Raw genomic sequence first — 25,465 nt, 5'->3', positions numbered from 1 at the left:
TGCAACAGGGAAATAGTCACCATCAAACAGAAGCTTTACCTTAAAAATGGATGTATGAAGTCAAGATGCAGCTGAACCTCAGTGTAATCAGCACGTGCAGTCATTTGCTAACTTTCTCACTTTCTAATCTGTCACTATTGAGGAGATAAGCTAAAGGCTGCTAGGACACACACTCACACACACACACACACACACACTCAGATTCAGACTCAGATTCTAAACAAAGACACCCTTAAAAATCTGAGCGGATACAGTGTCCAGAGTGAGAAGGAACTAAGAATGAAACAAGAGTAGGAGTCAGAGGAAAGACAGAAGACAGATTAAGTCTAGGAAAAAAAGAGAGAGAGAGAGAGAGGGAAGGAGAGACAGAGAGAGAAAAAGAGAGAGAGAGAAACAGATAGACAAAGAGAGAGAAACAGAGAGAGAGAGAAAGAGAGAGAGGGAAAGAGAGGCAGAGAGAGAGAGAAAGAGAGAGAGAGAAAGAGAAACAGAGAGAGAGAGAGAGAGAGAAAGAGAGAGAGAAAGAGAAACAGAGAGGGGGGGGAGAGACAGAGAGAGAAAGAGAGAGAGAGTGAGAAACAGAGAGAGAGAGAGAGAGAGAGAGAGAGGGAGAGAGAGAAACAGAAAGAGAAAGAGAGAGAGAGAAACAGAGAGAGAGAGAAAGAGAGAAACAGAGAGAGAGAGAGAGAGAGAGAGAAACAGAGAGAGGGGGGAGAGACAGAGAGACAGAGAGAGAGGGGGGGGGAGACAGAGAGACAGAGAGAGAGAGTGAGAAACAGAGAGAGAGACAGAGAGAGAGAGTGAGAAACAGAGAGAGAGAGAGAGAGAAACAGAGAGAGGGAGAGAGAGAAACAGAGAGAGAGAGAGAAAGAGAGAAACAGAGAGAGAGAGAGAAACAGAGAGAGAGAGAGAGAGAGAGAAACAGAGAGAGGGGGGAGAGACAGAGAGACAGAGAGAGAGGGGGGGGGGAGACAGAGAGACAGAGAGAGAGAGTGAGAAACAGAGAGAGAGACAGAGAGAGAGAGTGAGAAACAGAGAGAGAGAGAGAGAGAGAAACAGAGAGAGGGAGAGAGAGAAACAGAGAGAGAGAGAGAAAGAGAGAAACAGAGAGAGAGAAAGAGAGAAACAGAGAGAGAGAGAGAAACAGAGAGAGAGAGAGAGAGAGAGAGAAACAGAAAGAGAGAATGTGGAGTAAAGGTCAGGGGGAAGGTTAGAGAGAGACAGAGAGAGAGACAAGCCTGCTGATTCTGTTCCAATATGTTTCCGGTCCGCTTGCTGCTTTATGGTCAGTAAGCCGGATAACCCATTTAGACTTAGAGATAATTGTTGCACATATTCCCTGCAGTCTACATCATTTACACTTACAAACATCACATTCCAGCTTCTACTGTGGGCCACATTCTTTGCACACGTACCCCACAAAGCCGAGAGGTTGCGGAAACCTGCTCCTCCAACATTTCTACTGGCCACTAGACGTCGGGCCATTGCTTTTGGGGTTCGGGACATGTCAGCCCCATAAACACCGATGAGGTCAGATACTGATGGTGTATGATTAGTTATAGCTCACAAACACTGCTCCAAATCATCTCAAAGGTAGAGTATAGAGCTTCATCACCCCACAGCCCTGAAAACATGTATCTCTGAGACCGAGAAAGGAGAGAGTCAAGCCCAACGTGTGTTTACGTCCACTCTCCTAACTCACAACTCTGATAGGATCGGACAAGAATCCACCATGCTGAGAAAAGGAAATAGACACAAAAGAATTGAATCTGCAACATAAACAATGTGTTCTGTTAAGAATGTCCAGCTCACTCCAGCGCCAAGACCTCACTATCACTGTTCTGTTCTGAGTCTGTTCGGGCTGAGAGTGAACTTTAGAAGGCGTGGGAAACCTTCTTGGTGGGTTTCTATGAAAAAGAAGCAAAACTCATGAAATAACAGAAGCGTTACTGTGGATGCAGTTAATGCAGAGGCTGTGTGTAGGTGCTAACAGTGCTAACAGATAATAACAGTGATTTAATGGTTGTTTTGACTGAAAATTGAATAAACAAAGAATGGCCAGCACTGTGTAATCTGGTCACTGCGCGCTCAGGACACACTCTTAAAGACAATATATATTTTTTTCAGACGTCTCGAGAGTGAGGAAAGAATTTCACGCTGTCACAACACAGGTGTGATTACACTGATAGTGCTCAAGAGAATAACACCAGCAGTTTTACACAAGTGTAAGGTTCACTATCAGCTTAAATTCATCAGTGTTGGACTGAAGTAAAAAATGTCTTCGGCACTGACAGGGGACACATGTTAAAACACGCAGGGCACCTGCCCTAGAGGCACATTCGGATAAGGAAGTTTATCTGATGGAGAAGAGATGCACAGCTGCAATCTGTGATTTTTATTTTTATTTTTATTCCTTCTTAAAATTGGTCAGAAATAAAATACCCAGTGTTCCACTTCAAAAACATTTTATTTTAATTTGTAAATTACTTTTCTGTCAGTTTACTTTGAGAATTTTAAAGAAGACTTTTATTTTTACAGTTACAGACAGATATTTAAAGCCTTAGACTCACCCAAGTATTTTACATAAAACCCCCTTAAGATGCTTCATGCAAGTGGTCAGTGAACTGCTCAAAAACCTCGTACTAATGTGATTTGAAGGAGCCTTTTTTTTACTCTAGGTCTAATATTAATAACTCGTTCTTACCCTGAATGAAGAGGAACATCAGGAACACGTTGGTCGTTAAATCCATGTTTCTGAAAAAGCCTTGTGTTGAGGAGTTGAGCGGCTTCAGTGTTAGAGCTCACTCCTGGCATTGGACGGTGCAAACAGAGGTGTTGTCATTTCCCAGCCGTATTTAGACAAGCCCCGCCCCCCTGGACTCACTCGAAGGGTAGAAGTGAGTGAATTATTCAAATTATAGGAAGAATCTGTGGTTGTGATAGGTTAAGAATATTATATTCTCCCACGTTCAGCTAAATCGCTTTAAATTAAAGCTTTTTTACCTCAGAATCAAGCGAATGTGCTTTGAATTCAGTGTGTCATAATCACTAGTTTGTTTATTTATGTATGTATTACTTTTACAACGTGCTACACAGTTTTAAAACATTGATATACAAAATTCCAACCGTAAAAATGCACTGCAGCCATTTCACGCCGTTGAGGAGGGGTCTGCTGGAACAAGGGCGGGAAAGAATGCTAACGTTACTTCTGTAGTGACGTCACTCATGTAAACTATAACCTTATCGCGATGAGTTTTCCGTACACTTCTTTTATTTTTTTGCTCACCTCCAGGAAATACTACCATTTACGGTAAAACCCCCATATTCAGGTGTAAATCACTTGTGGAGTGGACAGGAAATGAGTAACAGGATTATGAAATACCCATGAGTATGATTCTACCATGAGTATGAGTTAGTACCCAGTAAATAAACAAATACATAGTTTATCAAGCAGCTATCAAACATGTTAACACCAACAGGATTCAAAGGGAGAAGAGCAGAGTCATAAAGACCAGCTTCACTGTTAGTAAAAGATGTTTTAAATGGAAAAAAAGTAGTTATCAAGGTGCCTTCAGATTTTGAGTTTAAAAAAAAATCTTCAAATAAAACCAGGACAAAAATCTGTAATTACCTCTGTCAGCTTATTATTAGAACTTGATTAAACTCAAACTGGGCGGCATGGCGTCACTGTTTCAGATTCTCGGGTTCCTGATTTCAAAACCACGTCTCTCAAAGCGCATCCTGTGGGGTGTGTGGTGTGTTCTCGAAACAACTTCATGTAAACGTCTACTAAAACAAGAATATCATTCTCAAAAGTGTTAATAAGTCACAGAGGTATTGTGATTCTGTTCAAAAACTGGAATGTTTTGAGCCTTTGGGGCTGCTGTGTCTATGGAGGAGGAACATCCTGCGTATGGTGAGGCATGGCCGTGGCTCTGTGGTGCTCTGGGTCTGCTTTGCTTCCACAGGAACCAGAAGCCTGTAGCGTGTAGAGAGAAAGATTGATTCAAACAAGTATCGAGAAATCCTAGAAGAAGACACCTTCTGTGAGGAAGCTGGAACCTGGGCATCATTTTACCTTCAAAGAAGACTGTTCTCCAGCAAAAACCACCAAGGCTTGGTTTCAGAAGAAGTCCTGGAAGAGTGTTGAGTTGCGGTCACACTCTCCTCACCTCACATAAAACTTATAGTGGGATTTGAAGAACACAGATGCAGTATGCAGACCCAAGGTTGCCTGTGAGACATGAGCTAAAATTCCTCAGGAAAAAGCAGAGCAGAGTGCTCTACTAAGTAGTAAATACACCTGTAATAAAGGGTCTGAATAATTCTGTGAGTGCAGTAGTCATTTAAAGGAAAAGATTAGTTGTGTTGTCCTATTTAAATTGCTAGTTTGATTGGTTTATTGCAGCTGCAATAAAATATGCTAACAACCCTAAACTGCAATGGGGATTGAATTTTTTCAAAATATAAACCTAAATATGCAATTTTGAAATTACAGTACCAGGCAAAAAATTGGATTCTTTTCATCTTCTCATTGGTCATTGGTGGAATAGGGCTGTTCACTGTGTACCAGCCCCTACCTCTGCACAACCCAAGATATGTTCTCAAACACATTAAGAAGGTGAGCGGTTCTACAGATTAACTCTCGACGAGGCCACAGCTGTTCACTGTTCCAGGTGACGACTTCATGAAGCTGACTGAGAGAACGGTGAGAGTGTGCAAAGCTGTCATCAAAGCAAAAGGGGGCCATATTCTGGTTTGTGTTCCTTAGTTTGAATGTCTTCCACAAACACAGGGAGAACACACCACACTCCTCACAGACAGTCACCCAGAGGAAACTCACACAGACACAGGGAGAACACACCACACTCCACACAGACAGTCACCCGGAGGAAACCCACGCAGACACAGGGAGAACACACCACACTCCTCACAGACAGTCACCCGGAGGAAACCCACGCAGACACAGAGAGAACACACCACACTCCTCACAGACAGTCACCCGGAGGAAACCCATGCAGGCACAGGGAGAACACACCACACTCCTCACAGACAGTCACCCGGAGGAATCCCACGCAGACACAGAGAGAACACACCCCACTCCTCACAGACAGTCACCCGGAGGAAACCTACGCAGACACAGGGAGAAAACTTATTTATTCTTTATATATATATATAAAGAATATTTATTATTGATATATTATTGGGGCGGCACGGTGGCGCAGCAGGTAGGTGTCGCAGTCAGACAGCTCCAGGGACCTGGAGGTTGTGGGTTTGTTTCCTGCTCCGGGTGACTGTCTGTGAGGAGTGTGGTGTGTTCTCCCTGTGTCTGCATGGGTTTCCTCTGGGTGACTGTCTGTGAGGAGTGTGGTGTGTTCTCTCTGTGTACGCATGGGTTTCCTCCGGGTGACTGTCTGTGAGGAGTGTGGTGTGTTCTCCCTGTGTCTGCGTGGGTTTCCTCCAGGTGACTGTCTGTGAGGAGTGTGGTGTGTTCTCCCTGTGTCTGCGTGGGTTTCCTCCGGGTGACTGTCTGTGAGGAGTGTGGTGTGTTATTTCATTACAGATAATGAATGAATGAATGAATGAATTAATATATTATTAATATTTATGAATGGTACAAATACGCCATAATAATATACATGAGAAAACAAGTGTCTTTAACCTTTTGGCCGGTGAAACTACACTGTGTTAAATTCATCAAGTGATTGCAGGTCAAGACCAAACCTCAGAAATGACATCATAGTGAACACATGGATCTAATATTGAAACTCCATGATGTTAGTCATGAACACCACCTTGCTAATATGCTAACTGGGAATTAATTAACATCCACTCCCTCTCTCAAAGATCTGTTTACAGCAGTGAGAATGGTCAGGACTTACACCAAGACTTATCCATTAACTACTACATAACAACCCACTCTGAGCTTTTTATGGCAAAGAGCACAGTTCTTCTCTTCCTTCTACAGGTGAGGACTTGTCGCTTTCTCTCTGGGTGTGTCAGGGACATAGCCATATCTTGAACCAAGCCCATTAGAGGTTCCAGACACACACACACACACACTCTCTCTCACTCTCTCTCTCTCTCTCTGTCTCACTTTCTCTCTCTCTCTCTCTCTCTCTCTCTCTCTCTCTCTCTCTCTCTCTCTCTCTCACTATCTCTCTCTAACTCTCTCACACTCTCTCTCAATTTCTCTCTCTCTCTCTCACTCACTATCTCTTTCTAACTCTCTCTCGCTCTCACTATCTCTCTCTCTCACTCCCTCTCTGTCTCTCACTCACTATCTCTAACTCTCTCTGTCTCTGGCAGAGGTTGAGTTACCTGAAAAAAACACACCCCGGGGGGAACTTTTCAGCAGGAAGTGTTTTGTTTTGAACAGTGTACAGGCAATAACTTGTGCCCATGTAAATACCTGTAAAATATGGATCTAATCTAATGGAGAAAAATATATATGATTTCTCTACTGACTGTATGCAATGTTCAAATGAATTGTACCAAAATTCCTGGATCAATAAAGTTTTCTACAGGAACATTTAACCACATAAATTTGCTCTTTAACGTCTCAGGAGACAAACAGGACAGACACGACATAAAGAAGTGATTAAGGAGGGTTCTCCCAGCAGATCTGAGCTCATTTTAAGACTTTACTGAGATATTCCCCAGAACCAAGAGAAGAGACAAGAGATTCCTGGCTTCTTTTTCTCAGGAGAAGAATCTGAGCCAAATAAGAGACGAGCTGAACTCTCCATCATGTCGTCTGATCTCACTGAACTCTATGAGAAGCTTCTTTGATTTCTTCTTCCTATGGGATTTTACATTTCTGTAATTTCACAATCCAGAGTGAGGCACATGTGGACAACAGCTGGACTCTTAAATAGAGGCCAGATGCAAATCTTGAGATATGGCTCTCTGTACTGCTGCTGTCTCCTGAAAATAGATGGAATAGTGACACTGCAAAAGAATTTGCCAGAGGGCTTAACCACATCTCTCTCTCTCTCTCTCTCTCTCTCTCTCTCTCTCTCTCTCTCTGTGTATGACACTAACACATTGCTAAATCTCCATAACAAATTAATCACTATTCACAACCCTTCACCAGCTGTGCCAGTCATATGTGGTATTCCTCCTAATAGGGAAAAAAAAATCGAAAAATAAAATCGCTCCTCAATACTTTCTAGTCTTTTCCATAATGCATAATTTAAAAAATAGTTAAAAATATATTTACCATTTATTGTATATACATTGGGTTGTGGGTTCGATTCCCGCTCCTGGTGACTGTCTGTGAGGAGTGTGGTGTGTTCTCCCTGTGTCTGCGTGGGTTTCCTCCGGGTGACTGTCTGTGAGGAGTGTGGTGTGTTCTCCCTGTGTCTGCGTGGGTTTCCTCCGGGTGACTGTCTGTGAGGAGTGTGGTGTGTTCTCTCTGTGTCTGCGTGGGTTTCCTCCGGGTGACTGTCTGTGAGGAGTGTGGTGTGTTCTCCCTGTGTCTGCGTGGGTTTCCTCCGGGTGACAGTCTGTGAGGAGTGTGGTGTGTTCTCTCTGTGTCTGCGTGGGTTTCCTCCGGGTGACTGTCTGTGAGGAGTGTGGTGTGTTCTTCCTATGTCTGCGTGGGTTTCCTCCGGGTGACTGTGAGGAGTGTGGTGTGTTCTCCCTGTGTCTGCGTGGGTTTCCTCCGGGTGACTGTCTGTGAGGAGTGTGGTGTGTTCTCTCTGTGTCTGCGTGGGTTTCCTCCGGGTGACTGTCTGTGAGGAGTGTGGTGTGTTCTCTCTGTGTCTGTGTGGGTTTCCTCCGGGTGACTGTCTGTGTGGAGTGTGGTGTGTTCTCCCTGTGTCTGCGTGGGTTTCCTCCGGCTGACTGTCTGTGAGGAGTGTGGTGTGTTCTCTCTGTGTCTGCGTGGGTTTCCTCCGGGTAACTGTCTGTGAGGAGTGTGGTGTGTTCTCCCTGTGTCTGCGTGGGTTTCCTCCGAGTGCTCCGGTTTCCTCCCACAGTCCAAAAACACACATTGGTAGGTGGATTGGCGACTCAAAAGTGTCTGTAGGTGTGTGAGTGAATGTGTGTGTGTCTGTGTTGCCCTGTGAAGGACTGGCGCCCCCTCCAGGGTGTATTCCCGCCTTGCGCCCAATGATTCCAGGTAGGCTCTGGACCCACCGTGACCCTGAACTGGATAAGGGTTACAGATAATGAATGAATGAATGTATATACATTTTTGTGTGGTTATTCTGAATATACTGAAAATCTATTTGTATTTAGTTATTTGTACATTGTATGTGTTTATATGGGTTAAAATATAAGATTTGTTGTTATTATTGTGTGTGTGATGCCCTGTGATGGACTTGTGCCCTGTCCAGGCTGTGTTCCTGCCTTACACTCAATGACTTAAGTATTTGACATTCCACAGTGACCTCCAGTGGACCTTGGAGGAAGTTCCTGAACCACTGAGTTACAAAATGAGCTGCACACCTACTGTAGACTTCGGAACTGGTTTTGCTTCTGTGTTCTAGAACATGGGAAGACTATACACTAGATGTCACATTGCTGTGAGGATTTGATGGAAGCCCTGGCAGCCTCAGTAAGGTCCGGTACTGATAATGAATGATTGATTCTGAATCACAAACACCACTTCAACTCATCTCCGAGGTTTTGAATGGAGCTTCAACACTCCAGAGGATACAGTTCCACTGCTTCACAGCCCAACACAGAGGGGCTTTATACTCCTCAGTCCAATCATTTGCATCAGGCATTGTTCCATTTTCTTTCATACTTTTTCTGCCTAGGTCATATTCTCAGCACTTTAATTCAAATCTGGAGCCTTTGGGAAGGTTTTCTCCATAAATCCACAACAAAATACAGAAATAGGAACACAGTTGAGGATCAGGGAGTGAAAAGTGCTCTATATGTTTTCCACCAAAAACATGGCCATGAAACCTGTTCCTTTATCTGACAAAGAAAGAAGAGAGCAGTATTTGAGAGAAGCATGGTGTCCTCAGGTAACAGATCACAACACTCATAGACTCTGAATGAATCAGTGACTGAAGTTAACTCGATGGAGAAAGGCTCCAGCTTCAGTGAAAGCTTTGAATCCCTGTGGAGTCTGGAGTGTGAATGGAGAAAAACCCTCAGAAAGAACAGGGATACGGCAACACAACTCTCAGAATAACGTCTGTAGGAACAAGTCAGATGGGTTCACGCATTAGTGAAGATGCAGGCAGTTTGTGCACCTCTGGAAACCCGAGTTAAAACACAGTAGACAAAGGGCACACATCTGTAAATTATAAACGTACAATCACTGATTATTAGCGAAATATAACACACCACCATCAGTGCCACTGCAGAAAAGAACTCACCATTCATGAAAGCCACTCATTCATTCATTATCTGTAACTCTTATCCAGTTCAGGGTCGCGGTGGGTCCAGAGCCTACCTGGAATTATTGGGCATAAGGCGGGAATACACCCTGGAGGGGGCGCCAGTCCTTCACAGGGCAACACAGACACACACATTCACTCACACCTACGGACACTTTTCATTCGCCAATCCACCTACCAACGTGTGTTTTTGGACTGTGGGAGGAAACTGGAGCACCCGGAGGAAACCCACGCAGACACAGGGAGAACACACCACACTCCTCACAGACAGTCACCCGGAGGAAACCCACACAGACACAGGGAGAACACACCACACTCCTCACATACAGTCAACCGGAGGAAACCCACGCAGACACAGGGAGAACACACCACACTCCTCACAGACAGTCACCCGGAGGAAACCAATGCAGACACAGAGAGAACACACCACACTCCTCACATACAGTCAACCGGAGGAAACCCACGCAGACACAGGGAGAACACACCACACTCCTCACAGACAGTCACCCGGAGGAAACCCACGCAGACACAGGGAGAACACACCACACTCCACACAGACAGTCACCCGGAGGAAACCCACACAGACACAGAGAGAACACACCACACTCCTCACAGACAGTCACCCGGAGGAAACCCACGCAGACACAGAGAGAACACACCACACTCCTCACAGACAGTCAACCGGAGGAAACCCACGCAGACACAGGGAGAACACACCACACTCCTCACATACAGTCAACCGGAGGAAACCCACGCAAACACAGGGAGAACACACCACACTCCTCACATACAGTCAACCGGAGAAAACCAATGCAGACACAGAGAGAACACACCACACTTCTCACAGACAGTCAACCGGAGGAAACCCACGCAGACACAGGGAGAACACACCACACTCCTCACATACAGTCAACCGGAGGAAACCCACGCAGACACAGGGAGAACACACAAACTCCTCACAGACAGTCACCCGGAGGAAACCCACACAGACACAGAGAGAACACACCACACTCCTCACAGCATGAAAGCCACATCACACCATATTTATACACATATATGCGAATTAGTAATGGCACAAGATCATATTTTATTCCACAGACTGAATGGACTACAAACATCTCACAATATCATTTTCATGCATTCAACAGAAAAAAAAAAGCTTTCATATGAAACTCACATGAGGTATTACACAGTTTACTGCGGCACATCGACCTAAGGAAGGAGAGCAGGTGGGGCACACTAAAATTCATGGCACTGAATAAAAATAAATAACATAAAGACATAAATATACAAATAAATACTGGTTTTTACCAAACAAGGAAACATTCATTTCTCTGTAACATCTGGTTCCAGTGACAACAATGGCATACTCTCAGTACAATAGCCAACAACATCCAGCCAATCAGAACACAGAACCATGTGAGCAAACAAAATAAGGCATAGAAATAAAAGAAATAGTTTAAGATTTACAAATAAACAATAAGAATGAAAAGAAATATTGCTTGGTGAATGTTTTTAACCTTTTAAAGATGTATACAGCGCCACCATGTGTAAGTATTACTGAACATATGGCTTCTCTACAATATAATCCCTACGATTCACCGCTTACAGAAACATAGCACACTTTAAGATTGTAAGTGGAGCTGTGCCGACGTCAGGCAGCAAGGTCAGGTCACATGCAAACAGCATTTCTTTTTTTAACCCCACAGCTAAGACACCAGTGCTAAAACCATAATTGCGGAGTTACAGTGGTCCAGCATTGACTGCAGATTGGTTTATCACTGGTGGTACTGTAATGAACTATTTATGGCACCCACTATATGTTCTTTCACACATAAGGCTGCACAGAAATCGTACCGTAATATAGCAACAATATTCACAACAAATATACATGACGGTTTGGCAACAATTAGATAATGTACAGAGAGCAAAGAAGCAGCGAAACAGAAGCGTGACTCAAGGTCCGGAGTGTGATAAGACATCGGAGTGTGACGTTGGAAGGCAGAGGTGATGCAGGGTACACAATATCAAGAAAAGAGAGAAAGAGAAAGAGAGAGAGAGAGAGAGAAAGAACGGAAGCTTAGTGTTTGGAGTCTCGAGGGTAGAACTCTGCCAGTGTGCTCTGAGGGATCCTCTTCAGCATCTCCTTAGGGAAGATTCTCATCAGCTGCCAGCCAATATCAAGAGTTTCATACACACTCCGGTTTTCATACGCACCTGAAGAACAAAGCACACAGGCCAGGGTTAGGAGTGGAGATCTATAGTTAGAAGTACAGGCCATAAAGGCTCTGCATAGACCTTAGAACAGTTGTATCAGCAGTGAGCACAACTCATTTTCAACAAGAAAAAAAAACATAGTTCTGAGTCTTAATGACCTGGTTTGTTCAAAATACCACAAGGATCAAAAACAACAGCATTCTCCCTCTGTCCAGAACAGCCAGTTTCAGCACTGGCTTTGTTGTTTTACTTCAGAGTTTGTGAGTTAGGGCTCCAGATTTCCAAAATTAATATGCACACAAGTGTATATTCATTCATTCATTCTTCCACTACTCACCCTGAGAGATGAAATTCTTCTCAAACTTCTGAAGAAACTCCAGATACAGAAGATCATCAGCAGTAAGAGCTTCTTCCCCCACCACAGCCTTCATGGCCTGCACGTCTTTCCCAATAGCGTAGCATGCGTACTGGTGACAGAAGAACAGATTACAGACTGCTCCATTACCCTGGCACACGGAATGATATATTTCTCCAGGTTCCATTCACGCCATCAACATAACTATAAATGCATGGGGAACTTGAACTGGACTTCAAGTGTCTTCAGTTGTGATCAGCCAGAGCTTTATTTATAAACAGCGAAAGGACCGACAAACAGGGAGGAGATGCTGGGGGTGGGTTGTCAAATGTTTGTTGCAGAAAAAAATGTAGAGAGAAAATTATAGGATGATGGATTGGTACGAGGAGTGCTCCTCCCAGACTGTTATCATTTCACAACTTTATTGCTCATACAATTCAAAGTGCTGACCAGTGAAATTTAAACAGATGTACAGGGTGGGACAATTCTATGGATACACCTTAATAAAATGGGAATGGTTGGTGATATTGACTTCCTGTTTGTGGCACATTAGTATATGGGAGGGGGGAAAATTTTCAAGATTTGAACAGCTTGAACGACTCTCAAACAGAACTGGCCTGACTGTGCATGCCCTTGCTTACAGTGATCATGTCTTGTTTTATAAGGAAAAACTACAGGAAGCTAAAACACTCTATTATTCTGATGTTATTCTTGGTGCCCACAGTAACCCTAGAGCTCTCTTTTCCACTGTTAATAAGCTATTGAGCCCTGTGAAAAGTTTCCCTATGGTTCCTTCAGCTGAACTCTGCTCTCGGTTCATGGACTTCTTCAATCATAAAATACTTACAATTTACTCTCAGTTCCAGCCCACTGCAACCAGGCTAAACATTCCTCAACTATCTCCTCAGTTCAGCAGCAGCTATTTTTCCACCTTCAATACTGTAAACCAACAGCTTGTTTCACAGATTATTAATTTCTCAAAGGCAACTTCATGTCAATTAGACCCTTTTCCTACACAGCAGGTGAAAGCCTGTTCTTCATTTATCTGTCCTCTCATTACCAAAATTATCAATGCTTCACTTAGTTCAGGAATGGTCCCAGCTTCTTTGAAACTGGCAGCTATTACTCCAGTTCTCAAGAAGCCTGGCTTAGATCCTGAGAACCTCGCAAATTATAGGCCCATCTCTAATCTCCCTTTCCTTGCTAAACTGTTGGAGCGAACAGTAGCTGCTCAGTTAACAGAACATATTCAATCATGTGATCTGTTTGAGGTCTTCCAATCAGGTTTTAGGAGGAACCACAGCACTGAAACTGCTCTTGTTAGGGTTGTCAATGACTTGCTGATGTCAGCTGACCAAGGACTGCTGAGTCTTCTTGTCCTGTTGGACCTTACTGCAGCCTTTGATACAGTGTGTCATAGCCTTTTACTAACTCGGCTCAAAAACATGGTTGGCGTAACTGGTACTGCATTAGCCTGGTTTAAATCGTATCTTTCTGGTAGGCAGCAGTTTGTTTCAATGGGAAGTTTTCGATCTGACACATGCTCCTTGTCACATGGTGTCCCCCAGGGCTCTGTTCTTGGGCCCCTGCTTTTTATTTTGTACATCCTTCCTCTTGGTGACATCATTAGACATCATGGGCTGCAGTTTCACTGTTTTGCTGATGATGTCCAGATATACATTTGTACAAAACCTTCCCACAGCTTGCCACCTAGTGCCTTGCTGGAATGCTTAACTGATGTGAGGGCTTGGATGATCGAGAACTTCCTGAGCTTAAATAATAAAAAATCTGAAGCCATCATAATTGCTTCTCCTGCAACAGTCAGGAGGCTTAGTGACACTACTGTTTGTATCCCTGGTTTTGTTGTCTCTACTTCAACACTAGTGAGAAATCTTGGAGTAATGTTTGATTCTACATTATCGTTTGACTCACATATTAACAACACATGTAGGACAGCCTTTTACCATCTTAAAAATATCTCTAGGATTCGCCCTTTTCTCTCTCTCACTGCTGCCGAGACCATTGTCCATGCATTTGTCACTTCCAGACTCGACTACTGCAATGCTCTGTTGTGTGGCCTCCCTGCTCGAGCTTTGAGTAGGTTGCAGTATGTCCAGAACTCTGCTGCTAGGGTGCTGACTCATACAAGATCTTGGGAGCATATTACTCCAGTCCTAAGTCGTCTTCATTGGCTTCCAGTGAAGTATCGAATACAGTACAAATTGCTTGTGTTGGTGTTTAAATCCTTGCACGACCTTGCCCCTTCTTACCTAAGTAGTCTACTGAAACCATACTCTCCAGTGCGTACTCTTCGGTCCTCAAGCCTCCATTTGCTTGAGGTCCCACATTTTAAGCTAAGCACCTCTGGAAATAGAGCATTTTGTGTTGCGGGTCCAAAGCTGTGGAATAGTCTTCCCGATGAACTGCGAGCTTGTTCATCTGTAGATGTTTTTAAAATCAGACTAAAAACTCATCTTTTTAAACTAGCATATGGATGATACTATGTATATGTCTCTATGGTCATTTTATGTTTGTATGTGCATTTACCTTTTATTGACTTTCTTCTTTTTTTAACTTTTTTATTTTCATTTTTATTTTTATTTTCATTTTTATTTTATTTTATTTTTTATTCTTTATTTTTATTATCTATTGTACAGTGTCCTTGGGTCACTTGAAAGGCGCTTTCAAATAAAATGTATTATTATTATTATTATTATTATTAAGATGGGTGGTGACCATGGCGGCCATTTTGAAGTCGGCCATTTTGGGTCCAACTTTTGTTTTTTCAATGGGAAGAGGGTCATGTGACACATCAAACTTATTGGGAATTTCACAAGAAAAACTATGATGTGCTTGGTTTTAACCTAACTTTGTTCTTTCATGAGTTATTTACAAGTTTCTGACCACTTATAAAATGTGTTCAAAGTGCTGCCCATTGTGTTGGATTGTCAATGCAACCCTCTTCTCCCACTCTTCACACACTGATAGCAACACCGCAGGAGAAATGCTAGCACAGGCTTCCAGTATCCGTAGTTTCAGGTGCTGCACATCTTGATGGTATGGTGTGGTATATGGGGTACAAAGATAGCGGGGCAATTCTTCATCAGTGGAAACCTCAAGGCCACTGGATGCGAAATTGCTACATGATGATGTGTTTCCCTCTTTATGCACTGAAGCTGGCACGTTCCCCAAGTTTTTCCAGCAAGATGGTGCACCACCACATTATGGGTGTCAGGTCCGAGCATTCCTAGATGAACAGTTTCGTGGAAAGCGGATTGGTCGTCGTGGGCCAGTTGAATGGCCTTCAAGAGCTCCTGATCTGACCCCTTAGATCTTTATCTTTGGGGTCATCTGAAGGCAATTGTCTATGCTGTGAAGATACAAGATGTGGAGCACCTGAAACTACAGACACTGGAAGCCTGTGCTAGCATTTCTCCTGTGGTGTTCGAGGGTTGCATTGACAACTCAACACAATGGGCAGCACTTTGAACACATTTTATAAGTGGTCAGAAACTTGTAAATAACTCATGAAATAATAAAGTTACATTAAAACCACCATTGTTTTTCTTGTGAAATTCCCAATAAGTTTGATGTGTCACATGACCCTCTTCCCATTGAAACAACAAAAGTTGGATCCGAAATGGACAACTTCAAAATGGCCGCCATGGTCCCCACCCATCTTGAAAAGTTTCCCCCCTCCCATATACTAATGTGCCACAAACAGGAAGTTAATATCACCAACCACTCCCATTTTATTAAGGTGTATCCATATAAATGGTCCACCCTGTACAATAAAAGAAACAAAAGTAAACGTAAGACAAAGTACAAAGTACCAGTACATAAACTAAAATAAACAGGACTATGTTTAGATGAGCTCCAATCACTTCGTAATCTTCAAAAAACACAAAACAAATCTCTTGTAAGACACTTAAATCTAAAGCAATACTGCAACATTAAAATAACTTCCACACATTCATCAGTAAAGTAGCTAAGTCCCATAAATCTCACCAGCTGGTTGGAAACGTCCGAGTGGTCCTTGCGTGTCATTCCCTCTCCAATGGCAGACTTCATCAGTCGAGACAAAGACGGTAGCACATTGATGGGAGGGTAAATCTGCACATAACATAGAGAAAACACTATAAACGTTAGCAATAATATATATGATGAAAACACTAAGTTTCTTTGTCCCTACTGAACATTGGTGAATTTAAGTTGCTTCCAAAACAAGTCAATATTTTTGGTCTGACCTGTCTGTTGTGAAGTTGTCTGTCCACATAGATCTGACCCTCCGTGATGTAACCGGTCAAATCGGGAATAGGATGTGTGATATCTGGAAAAAAAAAAAACAAGTTACAGCAGCAATAAAATTAGGAATGACAACATTTATTCATTCATTCATTATCTGTAACCCTTATCTAATTCAGGGTCGCGGTGGGTCCAGAGCCTACCTGGAATCATTGGGCGCAAGGCGGGAATACACCCTGGAGGGGGCGCCAGTCCTTCACAGGGCAACACAGACACACACACACACACCTACGGACACTTTTGAGTCACCAATCCACCTACCAATGTGTGTTTTTGGACTGTGGGAGGAAACCGGAGCACCCGGAGGAAACCCACGCAGACACAGAGAGAACACACCACACTCCTCACAGACAGTCACCCGGAAGAAACACAGACACAGAGAGAACACACCACACTCCTCACAGACAGTCACCCGGAGGAAACCCACGCAGACACAGAGAGAACACACCACACTCCTCACAGACAGTCACACGGAGGAAACCCACGCAGACACAGAGAGAACACACCACACTCCTCACAGACAGTCACCCGGAGCGGGATTTGAACCCACAACCTCCAGGCCCCCTGGAGCTGTGTGACTGCGACACTACCTGCTGCACCACCGTGCCGCCCCAACATTATTAAAAAGTGAAAATGCAGTGGTCTCTGACCATCGTTGGGCATGGTGAGGATGGGGATCTGAGTGATGGAGCCGTTACGTCCCTCCACACGTCCCGCTCGCTCATAGATTGTGGCCAGGTCAGTGTACATGTAACCAGGGAAACCTCTACGGCCAGGCACCTCCTCTCTGGCTGCTGACACCTTGGAAGATAAATGACATCATTTCAGCAGGGCACAGAAACGTATTACGAACAGCACAGTCCTCAAACACAGCAGCAGGTAACTGTATCTATAATTCATATTTTAATCTTCATACTGCTCTCTCTTAAGAGTCAGAAACAGAGGCTGCAATTTGCTGAAAATAAACCACATATCAGAGGCAATGGGGGATAATCTCTTTTCAGATTCATAGCTAAGAAATAGTATCGAATGAAAGATAAGGATGAAACAATTAAGCAGCTTATAGATTGCCAAAGGCTCTTACTCTTTAACTAGAGTGTGTTTACACTTTGGATTTGAGATTGGGGTTATGTTTAGTGTCAGCGTTAATTAAGGAGTTAGATCTGAAGCCTCTGACCTCTCTCAGAGCCTCGGCGTAGGAGCTCATGTCCGTCAGAATGACCAGAACGTGCTTTTCACACTGATAGGCCAGGAACTCAGCAGCAGTTAGCGCCAGACGTGGTGTGATGATGCGTTCAATCCTGCACATGGGGATAAACTCAATAACTTCGGTTCATACACACCTTCAAAAAACATCTGTATAGTTCTGCATTATCTGGGTTTAGGAGGCTTCTTAATGTTTCCTTACGTGGGGTCATTGGCTAGATTCAGGAACAGACACACGTTGTCCATGGAGCCGTTCTCTTCAAAGTCAGATTTGAAGAATCGAGCTGTCTCCATGTTGACCTAATCACATAAATAAATACTTACAAATAGACAAAGTCTCCTATCAGCTGCTCTACAGAGATCAAGATCTTGAGTAGCCGTGGCTTAATGGTTAACAAGAAACGGCAGGACAATTGGGGCTTGTGGGAGTGAAGGAACAGCGCTGTCCTCCTCCACAACACACAGCTCAGGTGCCCATGAGCAAGGCATATTCCCAAATGTCCTGTCTTAATGAAGAGTAAGCCCTACATTTACCCCAAAAGAGCCCAGACTCAGTTCATCATAAAGCCTATGATCTATGACCTATGACCTCTATGTGTTTAAGGTGAAGGATAAAGCTGTGTAGACCCTATAAAGTGTTTGTGACACGTATATCACCATGGGCTCTTCTGGGTTAAGACCCTAGAACTGGATTTAAAACCCCCTGGTGTGGCTCTTACCCCCATAGCTGCAAACACAATGGCGAAGTTTTCCTCGTTGTAGTCCATCACGTCTTTGGACTTCTTGACCAGACCGGCCTGCCGACAGATCTGCGCAGCAATCTGAAACCACAGAGACACCCTCAGTTTTTATCGAACCTTTATCTCCTTACTTTATTTATCCATCTTCACACAGCCACATCACTACAGCAAAACTCCAGGATTGACATAAAGCCCTGCAGCACTGGGGATCTTTCTCACTATAGTTAGCTAAATGCCATCAAATTCTCATAACATTTCAACATCTACGGAAGAGGAAAAAAATCTGTTGCTGCAGCCAACGGGGAACAAACTCTCCGCATCAGTGAAAGCTGAAAGCACAACAGTGGACAGTGAATACAACCTCATTATGAGGGAGACCAGCAGCAGAGAAAATGGGGATCTTTTGGCCCCTGGCAATGCTGTTCATTCCATCGATGGCAGAGATGCCAGTCTGGATCATCTCCTCTGGGTAGATACGGCACTGTGGGTTGATGGGCTGGCCTAAAAGAACAGAATCATTCAGAGAGAACAAATATTTACTCACAGCCATAGAAACACCACTGATAAGCATGTTTTTATCCTAATGCTCGTAATCCAAAGCTTTTCACAGCTGGAGACTGAACATCGTGATATCGCAGCTTTCATCTTTGCATGGAAATTTTCAGCTGCTGTTTTTCACGCTGACTCAAGGGATCCCAGTGTTTGTTCAATGTTCTGTGACCCCAAGCTTTGTTACACCAATATTGATCTATTTTCTTCCCCACACATATATAATACTGTGATAGCTGCATCTCCTCAGAACTATGGGGTTGTTCTCCAACCAGTCAACAGCATACAATCGTTGCGATTACCCATAATGTCTAAGTAATCCTCTGCCAAGACAACTGGGCCTCGATCGATCGGCTTTCCAGATCCGTTGAAGACACGTCCTGGAAACATAGAGGGTTTATAATGAATACAGTAAACACTTATTAAATATAATTTCAGGTGTTTGCTTTAATGTTCTCACCCAGCATGTCCTCTGACACCGGCGTACGCAAAATATCACCAGTAAATTCACAGCTTGTCTTCTTGGCATCGATGCCTGATGTTCCCTCGAATACCTAGAATGAATGTGAGTCACAGAAGAAGGTAACATCATTGATGAAGCAGGTTTTCCTGTGAATTAGACATTTCTAATACACACACAAAGGTGACCGACGGCACGGTGGCGCAGCAGGTAGTGTTGCAGTCACACAGCTCCAGGGACCTGGAGGTTGTGGGTTCGATTCCCGCTCCGGGTGACTGTCTGTGAGGAGTGTGGTGTGTTCTCCCTGTGTCTGCGTGGGTTTCCTCCGGGTGACAGTCTGTGAGGAGTGTGGTGTGTTCTCTCTGTGTCTGCGTGGGTTTCCTCCGGGTGACTGTCTGTGAGGAGTGTGGTGTGTTCTCTCTGTGTCTGCGTGGGTTTCCTCCGGGTGACTGTCTGTGAGGAGTGTGGTGTGTTCTTCCTGTGTCTGCGTGGGTTTCCTCCGGGTGACTGTCTGTGAGGAGTGTGGTGTGTTCTCCTTTTGTCTGTGTGGGTTTCCTCCGGGTGACTGTCTGTGAAGAGTGTGGTGTGTTCTCCTTGTGTCTGCGTGGGTTTCCTTCGGGTGACTGTGAGGAGTGTGGTGTGTTCTCCCTGTGTCTGCGTGGGTTTACTCCGGGTGACTGTCTGTGAGGAGTGTGGTGTGTTCTCCTTGTGTCTGTGTGGGTTTCCTCCGGGTGACTGTCTGTGAAGAGTGTGGTGTGTTCTCCTTGTGTCTGCGTGGGTTTCCTCCGGGTGACAGTCTGTGAGGAGTGTGGTGTGTTCTCTCTGTGTCTGCGTGGGTTTCCTCCGGGTGACTGTCTGTGAGGAGTGTGGTGTGTTCTCTCTGTGTCTGCGTGGGTTTCCTCCGGGTGACTGTCTGTGAGGAGTGTGGTGTGTTCTTCCTGTGTCTGCGTGGGTTTCCTCCGGGTGACTGTCTGTGAGGAGTGTGGTGTTTTTTCCCTGTGTCTGCGTGGGTTTCCTCCGGGTGACTGTCTGTGAGGAGTGTGGTGTGTTCTCCCTGTGTCTGCGTGGGTTTACTCCGGGTGACTGTCTGTGAGGAGTGTGGTGTGTTCTTCCTGTGTTCGCGTGGGTTTCCTCCGGGTGACAGTCTGTGAGGAGTGTGGTGTGTTCTCTCTGTGTCTGCGTGGGTTTCCTCCGGGTGACTGTCTGTGAGGAGTGTGGTGTGTTCTTCCTGTGTCTGCGTGGGTTTCCTCCGGGTGACTGTCTGTGAGGAGTGTGGTGTGTTCTCCCTGTGTCTGCGTGGGTTTACTCCGGGTGACTGTCTGTGAGGAGTGTGGTGTGTTCTCCTTGTGTCTGTGTGGGTTTCCTCCGGGTGACTGTCTGTGAAGAGTGTGGTGTGTTCTCCTTGTGTCTGCGTGGGTTTCCTTCGGGTGACTGTCTGTGAGGAGTGTGGTGTGTTCTCCCTGTGTCTGCGTGGGTTTCCTCCGGGTGACTGTCTGTGAGGAGTGTGGTGTGTTCTCCTTTTGTCTGTGTGGGTTTCCTCCGGGTGACTGTCTGTGAAGAGTGTGGTGTGTTCTCCTTGTGTCTGCGTGGGTTTCCTTCGGGTGACTGTGAGGAGTGTGGTGTGTTCTCCCTGTGTCTGTGTGGGTTTCCTCCGGGTGACTGTCTGTGAAGAGTGTGGTGTGTTCTCCTTGTGTCTGCGTGGGTTTCCTTCGGGTGACTGTCTGTGAGGAGTGTGGTGTGTTCTCCCTGTGTCTGCGTGGGTTTCCTCCGGGTGACTGTCTGTGAGGAGTGTGGTGTGTTCTCCTTGTGTCTGTGTGGGTTTCCTCCGGGTGACTGTCTGTGAAGAGTGTGGTGTGTTCTCCTTGTGTCTGCGTGGGTTTCCTTCGGGTGACTGTCTGTGAGGAGTGTGGTGTGTTCTCTCTGTGTCTGCGTGGGTTTCCTCCGGGTGACTGTCTGTGAGGAGTGTGGTGTGTTCTCCCTGTGTCTGCGTGGGTTTCCTCCGGGTGACTGTCTGTGAGGAGTGTGGTGTGTTCTCCTTGTGTCTGTGTGGGTTTCCTCCGGGTGACTGTCTGTGAAGAGTGTGGTGTGTTCTCCTTGTGTCTGCGTGGGTTTCCTCCGGGTGACTGTCTGTGAGGAGTGTGGTGTGTTCTCCCTGTGTCTGCATGGGTTTCCTCCGGGTGACTGTCTGGGAGGAGTGTGGTGTGTTCTCCCTGTGTCTGCGTGGGTTTACTCCGGGTGACTGTCTGGGAGGAGTGTGGTGTGTTCTCCCTGTGTCTGCGTGGGTTTCCTCCGGGTGACTGTCTGGGAGGAGTGTGGTGTGTTCTCCCTGTGTCTGTGTGGGTTTCCTCCGGGTGCTCCGGTTTCCTCCAAAGTGTCCGTAGGTATGAGTGTGTCAGTGAGTGTGTGTGTGTGTGTCGCCCTGTGAAGGACTGGCGCCCCCTTCAGGGTGTATTCCCGCCTTGCGCCACCACGACCCTGAATTGGATATGCGGTTACAGATAATGAATGAACACAAAGGTGACACAAAGGGTCCTTTGGGCAATGCCTCATAGAAAAGTCGAGTTTGATTCCCTACAAAACCATGTTGACATTGATTTGTTGGAGGTATGACTTTGCATAGTGCTGGCATAGTATAACAATATAAGTTTTTACCAGATACTTAGTTATTTTAATTGTTCTTCATATTCACACACACCTTTCATGACCTTAGCTGTCTACTAAACCGTTCACAGAAAGTGACTGTTCTATGACTCTGCACAAACAACACTTTTTTACAACATTATTTTTAAGGGTGAGCTGTAATCGTGAACAGATTTCGCACACACAGGTACACAATCAGTAAAATGCTGATGATCCCTTACTTGGACGACTGCTTTGGAACCAGTGACTTCCAGCACCTGTCCACTGCGTTTAGTGCCATCAGGAAGCGTGAGGTGGACAATCTCAGCGTACCTGGGAAACTGCATCAAGTACAGCGCAGAAGGATGACACACAATACGTATTGTATCTTTTCTTTATTATAAGCACATTAATAATGGGTTCATAAGATCCTAAAACATAACAAGGGTGCACTACAGGTATTAAGACTCTATATTCATGGAAACTACTGTTGAGTAACTGAACTGATATGATTTTATACTAAAATAATTCCATGGAAAAATGTGTTAATATCTCAGATGAAGAATCATGTGTCAGGTCATTGCTGTTTCATTATCATGTGAGAAACACAGCGCAGGACAGAGGAGGCTATTCTGACCTCGGCACAGCTTTGTCATGTTCATTTGTGGTTGTCTAGGGCTGTTTCTGTATTTATAGAGCAGAGCATACTGATGTATTCATATCCATGAAAGATTAACATTTCTGTTTTAAACCTTTTCACACATCTTTACCTTGGTATTTACCTCTAAATAAACAGGGTTTTGTGCAAGAAAAAGGCCACAGAGGTGTGCTTTTAAACACAAATGAAGGAGCAGTTGGCCTTTGCTTCTGAGAACGTCAGCTGTTGTTCACTGGGAATATCATGGTATGTACATTATGAATGCATAAAGTTTGATATGAGAGCTGCGTGTGTGCAATGACACAAAGCTACAAGAGATTATAGTCTTGAAATACCCTGGGATTTAAAATGTGAAGAATGCTGATGTGATTAAACTCACATATTACTGTAATATTACCTTCACTTGGTCCAAGATCACCAGTGGTCCATTAACCCCAGAGACAGTTTTATATGCTGTGGACACAAAATAATGGTGATATATATAGACAGGGGTTAGACAATGAAAGTGAAACACCTGTCGTTGTAGTGTGGGAGGTTTCAGGGCTAAATTGGAGCAGCCTGGTGGACAATCTTCATTAACTCCACATTGCACCAGTAAGACCATGTGCATCCAATGGTTCAAACACTGTGTCCTGAAGGCGGCGCCGTGTATCAGGACGACAACGCACCAATACACACAGCGAGACCGGTGAAAGACTGGTTTGATGAACATGAAAGTGAAGTTGAACATCTCCCATGGCCTGCACAGTCACCAGATCTAAATATTATTAAGACACTTTGGGGTGTTTTGGAGGAGCGAGTCAGGAAACGTTTTCCTCCACCAGCATCACGTAGAGACCTGGCCACTATCCTGCAAGAAGAATGGCTTCAAATCCCTCTGACCACTGTGCAGGACTTGTGTATGTCATTCCCAAGACGAACTGACGCTTTATCGGCTGCAAAAGGAGGCCTTATAAATTATTGTGGTCTAAAACCAGGTGTTTCACTTTCATTGTCCAACCCCTGTATATATTTTATAACACTATGTCATCAAAGCTAAAAAGAGGTTTGTGACACAGTGGTCAGCCACAGAGCCGTTAAATAATTCCATGAGTCATTTCACGAGACATGCTCATGCTATTCAGTAGTGCTGGGCGATATGAGCGCAAATCAATATCACGATTAATTTAACATTTTACCACGATTACGATTAATAAACGATTACTTTATTTTTGTATTTTTGCCCCTCGTAGTTCAGTGACGAGGCTTGTACTGTAGAAATGTTCCAGTATTAAATATGGGATATGTTTTCTAATGTTGTTGGGAGCTTGTTCCTCTTTTTTTCCCCTCAGAGTTTACATTTGATTTCCTTTAGTTCGGTGTCGTCTTAATGATAGTCAAACACAGCACGTCCAAACCACAGACGCTGTGTTCGAGTCGCTCGGTCGGCCTCTGCGTTTAGGTTGCTTCCATGTATCAGATAGGGGGCAGAATCACGTGGTTACAGCTTGGCAGCGTGGTTTTAAAGGGACAGTACATGAACACACGGTGGGGACATAGCAGAATAAAAATGATTGATCTAATCGATATAGGCAATTTCGATTAACTGCCCAGCCCTAATGTTCAGTTTTTTTATGTCAAGGAATCACACATATGTCCTGCCCAGGTTCAGTGATTTATCACTTTTACTAGAAATGATTGACACCTTGGTAAATATGATACTGATAAAACTCTGGACCACAGAACCCACTCATCTCAAACACACTGTATGAGATTCACCAACCTAATGAAGGTGGGGCTTTATACAGTTCTAACCCACGCCTGGCACTGAGCATGGACACCTTAATTTTACGTGTATGTGCACATTACGACTGGTGCACCTTAATATAGTGGAATTTGCTAATTATAGGGAGTGTTTACACATATTTATATGTGTAACATACATTTTGTTTACATCAGGCCTTCTACAGGGTCCAAACAAACCTCTCCTCTCTTCTTAATAAAAGCTGATGCAAATACTCGTTAACCATAGTGTAGCTTTAAATCAGAAAAGCCTTTACTGACATTTTAATCTTACATCTCTGTACAAATGCCATCTGCCCGTTACAATATTTTATACGTAATTTGTTTCCAGAATTTCAGATTTCATCAGGCCTTGTGCAGGAGATAGAGCTGAACCCAAGTGAATCTTTAACAACGTACTGTTAACATTTACCGGATCTATTCCCTGATTAACCACGGATGAGGAAGGGTACAGAACGGGTGTTTACGTTGTATTGCCTTTATAATTTGTGTTGAGGCACTTGGCAGGTTACAAGGGCATCACAAAAATCACAACACGTTCAACAATGAAAAATAACCCGGCTAAACATCCATTCAAAGCAAAAATATGCATTAAACTAGCTAACAGACGCTTTAATCTCCATTCTGAAGCTGGAATTAACTGACACTTGTTTTCAGAAACAGCAGCAGTGGACCGTTACAGTCAGAACCTCCGTCCACTCCAGGAGCTAAAGGCTAATCTTCATTTATTTTCAGGTCTAAATGTTTACTCACTGAGCCGAGGCTGGGAGATATAGTCGCGGCTGATGGCCAGCGCGTGTTCCCGGGCGGCCGTGTTCCTGTGGCCGGTGACAGCGGAGGAAATCTCGCTGACGGCTCCGCTCACCATTCCGCGAAGAGCCTTCATCTTTCCTCGGGTTTTAGCTTTAGCTCCGTTAGCTGCAGCGGGTCGTGACAGCGGCTGTGCTGCGCATGCGCACTGCAGACTGCAGCCGCGCAGATGAGCGAGCTTCATATACCATCAAGAATACCACGATATTCTTCTAATATACAATTACCGATACTGATATTCCGATATTAATGCACCGATACTAACATAACCAGACTAATAAATAGGAAAATTAATAAATATATATAGTACATATACACACATAGTACACTGATATAATGAATTAATTATTAATTAATTAATCCCCGGTGCTCCGGCCCCATCCAGTGTCTGGGAATGATCACAAT

General features: G+C 44.4%; 2 protein-coding genes across 2 annotated transcripts in view; both read right to left on the bottom strand.

Annotated features, from left to right (window-relative positions):
• Window positions 1–2,799, bottom strand: part of itga2.2 (integrin, alpha 2 (CD49B, alpha 2 subunit of VLA-2 receptor), tandem duplicate 2) — a 28,003-nt gene extending 25,204 nt beyond the window's left edge. The window contains exon 1 of the mRNA XM_066650615.1: window positions 2,705–2,799. Coding sequence (XP_066506712.1) covers window positions 2,705–2,750 — 46 coding nt within the window. The 5' untranslated portion in view covers window positions 2,751–2,799. The remainder of the gene's footprint in view (window positions 1–2,704) is intronic.
• A 7,635-nt stretch (window positions 2,800–10,434) lies between these two features.
• atp6v1b2 (ATPase H+ transporting V1 subunit B2) lies at window positions 10,435–25,187 on the bottom strand. Its single transcript, XM_066651135.1, has 14 exons — window positions 25,004–25,187; window positions 22,866–22,921; window positions 22,053–22,151; window positions 19,192–19,285; window positions 19,034–19,111; window positions 18,544–18,683; window positions 18,162–18,263; window positions 17,645–17,742; window positions 17,414–17,537; window positions 16,887–17,037; window positions 16,179–16,261; window positions 15,940–16,044; window positions 11,914–12,043; window positions 10,435–11,576 (listed from the first exon to the last, which is right to left on the bottom strand). The coding sequence occupies exons 1-14, from the start codon at window positions 25,134–25,136 to the stop codon at window positions 11,440–11,442; spliced, it is 1,530 nt and encodes a 509-aa protein (XP_066507232.1). The 5' UTR covers window positions 25,137–25,187; the 3' UTR covers window positions 10,435–11,439.
• Between the last annotated feature and the right edge of the window lie 278 nt (window positions 25,188–25,465).

Source organism: Hoplias malabaricus, chromosome 18, assembly GCF_029633855.1.
Source record: "Hoplias malabaricus isolate fHopMal1 chromosome 18, fHopMal1.hap1, whole genome shotgun sequence".
NCBI classification, from domain to species: domain Eukaryota; kingdom Metazoa; phylum Chordata; class Actinopteri; order Characiformes; family Erythrinidae; genus Hoplias; species Hoplias malabaricus.
This window is presented reverse-complemented; position numbering and strand designations above follow the sequence as displayed.

Excerpts from the sequence above, each read along its gene's own strand:
- atp6v1b2 (XM_066651135.1), bottom strand. The coding sequence starts at position 25,136 with ATGAAGGCTCTTCGCGGAATGGTGAGCGGAGCCGTCAGCGAGATTTCC. Across the intron at positions 17,743-18,161 it reads TTGTGTTTGCAGCTATGGGG|GTCAACATGGAGACAGCTCG; the intron begins GTAAGAGCCACA and ends TTATGTGATTAG. Across the intron at positions 16,262-16,886 it reads CCTCACCATGCCCAACGATG|ATATCACACATCCTATTCCC; the intron begins GTCAGAGACCAC and ends TTTTTTTTCCAG.